Below are 5,976 nucleotides of genomic sequence, written 5' to 3'. Positions count from 1 at the left end.
AATGTATAAGCATCACTCTAATGCCGCCCGCAACATATAGCAAAAAATTAATTAGACTAGTCTCTAATCAATGGAATGAGTAATGATGTGGGTGAATGAGATAAACGATCAAAGGGGAGAGTGTGTGAGCCTTCTGCCCCACACATTTAACTAGAGTAGACGAATGTATGGTTCACTGGTTCCATTGAATTCTCTATTGATGCCGAGGCACAAGTGCCAATGGTGTGCCTGTTGTCCTAGCAACATGTGATCTTGGGGGGTTCACAGATCACAGTTGGGATCGGGTTTCCCATTATGAAGGGGGCATAATCCTAATTTTTCCAAGTAATCTTCCAGACAAATGTGTGGTTCAGTAGTTCCATTGAATTCTCTATTGATGTCGAGTAACAAGTGTGCCCTAGGCCTGGGACATAATCCAACCCGTGAGATTACACGTGGAATGCGTGGAAAATTAGATGGCTCAGATTATAGCCACGTGGCAAGAGCACGAGAGCCCGCGACTAGATGGGTGTTGGTCGCGATCGGACGGCAGAGGGTGAAGAATCGGATCGAACGGCAGGCGACAGGCGCCTATTGAACGAGGACATCATCAATAGCCTTCTGCAGAGATGGCGTCTTGAACTTTCCTACCCTTACTTCTCCCACCTCGATTTTCTCCGAAATTCGATTTGTACAGTGCCGAAGCCGTCGATCCCCCACCCCCCATCGGTCATGGCGGTCCCTTTCTTTCTCTTGATCAGACCCCTCTGATTCGCAGACGAAAGTCCATGGGCTCCGAAGTGGTGGAGTGTGCGGGTGCCTCTTCGGAGGCAAGTCTAAGGTTTGACGACGGTGATGGAGCTCCAGACTCTTGGGAAATGGCGGACTTGGAGGCGAGCATGAAGAAAGTACGCTGTGGCTCCTCAACCCTAGGCTACCAGCAGGTGGACAGAGATGAGGGCGGCCCTCGGCGCGGGGGTGCGGCACAGATCGCGCCTGCTATTACCGTTTCTGCGTCGGAATCCGGGAGCGATGAAGCTTTTCTGTCCATTGATCCGGAGGAGGTCGACAGTTTTCTACGGGAAGCTCTCCAGGGCAAAGATCGATTAACAAGTGAGTTTTTGCAATCATGTAGGGTTTTTCTTTTTGATATACATCATCTAGCCGTTTAGGGTTGTAAATTAAAAAGGAAACTACATTTGTGCAATTGAAGGGTTCTCAAGCCATCTTGATTTTATTGGGTTTGCATCACAGGGACATATAAGGGTTTTAGTGGATTTCCATCTCTGAGGCATTTAGTGGTTTGGATTGATCTTGCTTCTGAGACCCAAGCATTTAGGATTCTCATCACAGGGTTTTGGCATTTAGTGGATTTTCATCATTTGATTGTATAGGGGTTCTCTGATAATACCTTTACGCATCACACACCCTTGCTTGCTTTGCATTGACATCTAGCTCACAAAAAATGGTGTCCGCGCTATCAGTCGGCCTAAGCATTAAGATTTTTTTTTCAGGAGTTAGTCTGTGTTTCTTTGCTTTTACCTGAGCATGTAGTGCATCATCTGATCATTCAGTGAATTGCATTGTTGGAGGAAAGGAGTTTTTTCGGTGGAAATTTTAGTTTTTAATAGTTGCTTCTGCTGAAAAACACACCATTATTGCCCTGCAGTTCTAAGGCTGGAGCAGGATGTTGAAAAGTTCATGCGGAATCCAAAAGTGCAGCATTTCGAATTCCAACCGATGCCGTCATCTTATCTACGGCTTGCCGCTCACAGAGTGGTGCAGCATTATAATTTGCAGTCTTCAGTGGCTGATTGTAGCAATCCTGATAGCACACGCATAATTGCAAGGAAGACAGCAGAGAGCCGGTTTCCAAGAGTACGCTTGGCTGACATTCCAGCTGACACCCCAGCAGGAGAAAAGCAGGTGCACGCAGCACAGCGAAGGATCGAGCTTAAGCGAAGGCCCAACAAATCTTCTAAATTCAACAGGGATAGCAATGGTTCTGGCGAGTTTTCATCCAGATTGAATCCAACTAAAAGTGTGGAGGAGAGGAAGGAGGAATACAACAAGGCCAGGGCTAGAATATTTAGTAACAGTGACTTTGGAGGGAAGGGGGAGGAGGAACCATTGGTTCTTGACAACTGTCCTACCATGGAGCTGTTTGCCATTGATAGTCTCCATTATGACAAGAAAGTTGAGCAACCTTCTGAGGCAAACACAAGGGCAGAGCTCTATTATGGTCTCCCTAGGATAGCCAACGGGAAACCAGAAAGAGAATCTGCTGTGATCTATAAGGTGAACAATAGGGTTGCTATCTTTCGGGACCGGGAGAAGGATAAGAAGGATCCAGATTATGATCGGAATTATGACAGGTGACGCCAATCTCTATGAGCTGCAACTGTATTGGAATCCTAAGAGTCTTTTGTGCACAGAATATTGTCCTTCCTTTGCTTATGCGTTCTCCTGCTGTTTTCAGATACATGCAACGTTTTGATCCTGGCTTTGGTGTAAGCCAATGTCCTTATGGCATGCAGGCGGTCTACACTCCGCTAATTACGTACAATACGGAATTTCCACAATTAGGTGGTCCCATCCGGCCGCAGATGTGTGTGGAGCCTCCCTTGCACCGAGCTGCGCCGCACCCTGTGCGGGGTCCATGGGCAGGCTCGACAAATGGTTTAGGTTATGGGCGTCCAGATTCCATGATGGGCTCCTTCAATCCAGGTCATGTAGGATCGCATTCAGGATCAGGGGTTTATATGCATCCTCAGCAGTTTACACGTCCAGCTCCTACATTGGCATATGTTCATTCACAAGAACGATTCCCCCAGTATATCTCCCAGGCAAGCTAAAGCTTATGCTAGAGATTTCATCATTATACTGTCCATATTTTTTTTGGAAGTATTTTATCTTTCTTATGATGTGGTTTCTTTGTGTAGCAACCTCATTTGCAACCTGAAGAAAGTTTCAGCCAAGCTCGGCGCCAATGAGGCGCCGGGCCTTGCCTGCCCCTGCCAGCCTTGGTTTGCAGCGCTCTCACAGGTTGAAGGCTCTGCCATGAACTGTCAAATTTAAAAGATCAAGTTGCTGGCAGGATAAAGGCAGGCAAAAATACCGAGGTTCCGGTGTATGTGGGGGCATTTAATTGATAGTTGGCGGCATGCTGACTAGGACCTTCAATTCCTTGTTCCCTCACATTGCTACTACCATGTTCCTCGGTGTTTGGAGATTTGAGAAGTTCTTGGAGTCAGACAAAAAAGCTGTGAAATGCCCACACTGTGAAAGCTTTGCAGCCCCTCTTAGGCTCATCAAGCTTATCTTTCACATGAAGCATGGTGGGTCTTGTCTCTTTGTAGTTTATTAGCTTTTTCTAGAAGCTGTAAGGCAAATCATGATCTATGCATTTTTTTGGATGGTGTGAAAACCAACCACACCAACCTTGGTTTTTCACAGCATGAAATACTCGGTTCTAATTATTTTATGTGCTGACTATGCAGGCAGCAGGGTTGCATTTGGGAGATCAATAGCCAAAGCTCTCACCCCTTGAGGTTGCTGCGTTCGCACAATTATACATTGTAGCGCGGGTGGGCAAGTTGTGAGATCCTCCAGTATGGCTGCTTCTGCTGCACTGTCTTGCTTGTCCTGTAAAGGGAGCTGTTTTTTTGCAGTGAAAATTCAGTACTTATTAGTCAAGGGACTAGATATATGTAGAGCCATTTTGGTGTGATTTGTAATATGCTAGTAAATAGTTGTCCATTAGTTTTTAGCAATTAGCAAGGATTATTATTGCAGACTCGACTTCCAACTACTTTTTAAATTTGCATTAAGTTAAGTTTGCTTATCAGTTTCAGGTTATTTTATATCGACCAGGTGTCATTGTTTTTTCATGATTCGAGATCTCTCAGTATTTTGTTGTAGGACTAGGGGAGTTTCAGACGCTTCCTGTGGACATAAGCTGTAGAACACTTGTGCCTATGTGCGAGTGCAGTGCAGTGGAATCAGCACATATTTGCGCATGTAAAACTGCCAAGTAGGCTTGGATGCGCTTGCTGTGCTTTTTACCAAGTGCGTAAAAAGGCACGTACTTGCACGAGCAGTTAGAGTCCAAGCATATGAGTGAGGGTGACTCGAAGGTTGAATTTCTCACAAGGGTCAAAGATCTCAAAGAGCAGCTTGTATTGATGAGGCCTATCTAGACAATTCGTAAGTGTCTATTGTTCTCATAGCTTTGTAGGATTTATACCAAGGTTTTACATCCACATTCGGCTTATGATGAAGGGTAACCCCAATTCTCTTATGTTGGATGAGTTGATTGCAATGCTCTTGCAAGAAGAGAAATCCCATCAAAATCGAATTGTTATGCGTGTAGGAGATTAGGCGTTCATTGCTAGTCAAAAAGTTAAAGGCAAACCCTTCTCTTAGGGAGGCTACAAGCCAAAGGAAGAATCAGCCTAGTCTTTTAGCAAGGATACTTAGAAGGGGGGTGATAATCCTAAGAAGCCAAGCAAGTGTAACTATTGTCAGAAGCTATGCCATTATATCAATAGGTTGGGGAAGGAGAGCAAAAAGTTAGGCATGACTTTGGCTCCTACATCATCAACACCAAGTGTTGAAAAGATAAGAGTCAACAAAAATTGCATTGGAGCATTTATTGTGTATTATAATTATGATCATTGTGTCCATGATGTATGTATGTAAATGACATATCAAATGTCTTTATAGTAGTACTAGTAAGCACATTACTTCTCATCGTGGTTTGTTTTCATTCCTTGAGTCTAATTCTTAAGGAGGCAAAGTCACATGTGCAAAGAACTTCACATATGTAGTGAAAGGAGTTGGAGAAGTTATGCTTATTGGTGTAAATGATGGGAGGACAATCACTCTTAGATGTTTTGTTTGTACTTGGTATTAAAAAGAACTTAGTCAGTTTTTCTACCATTACTAGAGTAGGTCTAATGGTCGTCAGATTTGTCGGACATATTTGTTGATGAAAGGTACATACGGAGGAAGGTGGGGATGACATCATCTGAGAGAGACATCATTGTAGTATCCTCGGTAAGCCCACTACTCTAAGCCATAACATGTTGGGCAAGAAAGAGAGATTGGTACTAGGTTTAGTTAGTCACATGCTATGAGTTATGCGGAGATGTGTCATGCTCGCCTTGGTTACTTGAATTTTGTTTGTTGCTCCTTAAAAGGCAAGAGATGGTTACCATAGCTTGAGATCCATGTTAAACATGTATGTGGGGTGCATTTTAGGAGGGGTGTTTTTTTTTTGCGAGTTTTTTGTTTTGAGCTTTTTTGGTTAATTTTTTGAGCTTTTTTGTTAAAATTTGAAGTTGCATACTTATGTATGTATTTAAAGATAGACAAATAAGTTGTGAAAAACTCAAGGTTTTCAGTATTGATTTATTATTTAGAAGGATTTTTATTCTAGAGAGCATACATGAGTGCACAGGGGAGAGAGAGAGAGAGAGAGAGAGAGAGAGGAGAGAGAGAGAGAGGCTAATGCACATGTTTTTATTTGAAATTGTAAAAGTTTTTTACGAAAAGTAATTTTTATTTGTACATCTAAATTCAAGTTTGATATCTAGTATCCTAAGAAGATTGTGATTATCAAAGAATAAGTTATTGTATGAATTGTATATATATTTAAATATATTCATAAATCACCATGCATGCATATAAATATAACATACATACTTCTTTTTTGGACAGTGTGGGTCCTTACCCCACATCCATTACAGACACACCTAAATACCACAAGGGGATATCACTCTTTTCAAATATTGGCATTCTATCCTTCTATGAAAGATTCATTCTCTACAAAAACACAGATGACTAGCATTGCATCATCAATAGGAATAAAAATATTTAAGACATATACCTTATTAATCTTAAACAAAATCTAGAGACAAAAGCTTAAGCCTAAGCTAGAGACAAACTTTGCACTAAAATTCATCACCTACATAATGGCTATCATTTTGAATGTGT

General features: G+C 42.5%; 1 protein-coding gene across 1 annotated transcript; it reads left to right on the top strand.

The window, feature by feature from the left end:
- Nucleotides 1–530: 530 nt before the first annotated feature.
- On the top strand, nucleotides 531–3,842 carry LOC147608167 (uncharacterized). The gene is made up of 5 exons (XM_086789571.1): nucleotides 531–1,092; nucleotides 1,649–2,354; nucleotides 2,459–2,825; nucleotides 2,922–3,317; nucleotides 3,480–3,842. Exons 1-4 carry the CDS (start codon nucleotides 768–770, stop codon nucleotides 2,970–2,972), a joined length of 1,449 nt encoding a protein of 482 aa, XP_086645697.1. The 5' UTR covers nucleotides 531–767; the 3' UTR covers nucleotides 2,973–3,317; nucleotides 3,480–3,842.
- The last annotated feature ends 2,134 nt before the right edge of the window (nucleotides 3,843–5,976 follow it).

The sequence above is a fragment of the Cibotium barometz genome, chromosome 54 (assembly GCF_041138505.1).
Source record: "Cibotium barometz isolate CiBa-2024 chromosome 54, ASM4113850v1, whole genome shotgun sequence".
Classification (NCBI taxonomy): Eukaryota; Viridiplantae; Streptophyta; class Polypodiopsida; order Cyatheales; family Cibotiaceae; genus Cibotium; species Cibotium barometz.
Note: the sequence above shows the minus strand (reverse complement) of the source record. Positions and strands in the feature narration are given on the sequence as shown.

Coding starts and splice junctions, on each gene's coding strand:
- LOC147608167 (XM_086789571.1), top strand. CDS start 768: ATGGGCTCCGAAGTGGTGGAGTGTGCGGGTGCCTCTTCGGAGGCAAGT. Junction 1,093..1,648: donor GGGCAAAGATCGATTAACAA/GTGAGTTTTTGC, acceptor ATTGCCCTGCAG/TTCTAAGGCTGGAGCAGGAT. Junction 2,355..2,458: donor TATGATCGGAATTATGACAG/GTGACGCCAATC, acceptor TGCTGTTTTCAG/ATACATGCAACGTTTTGATC.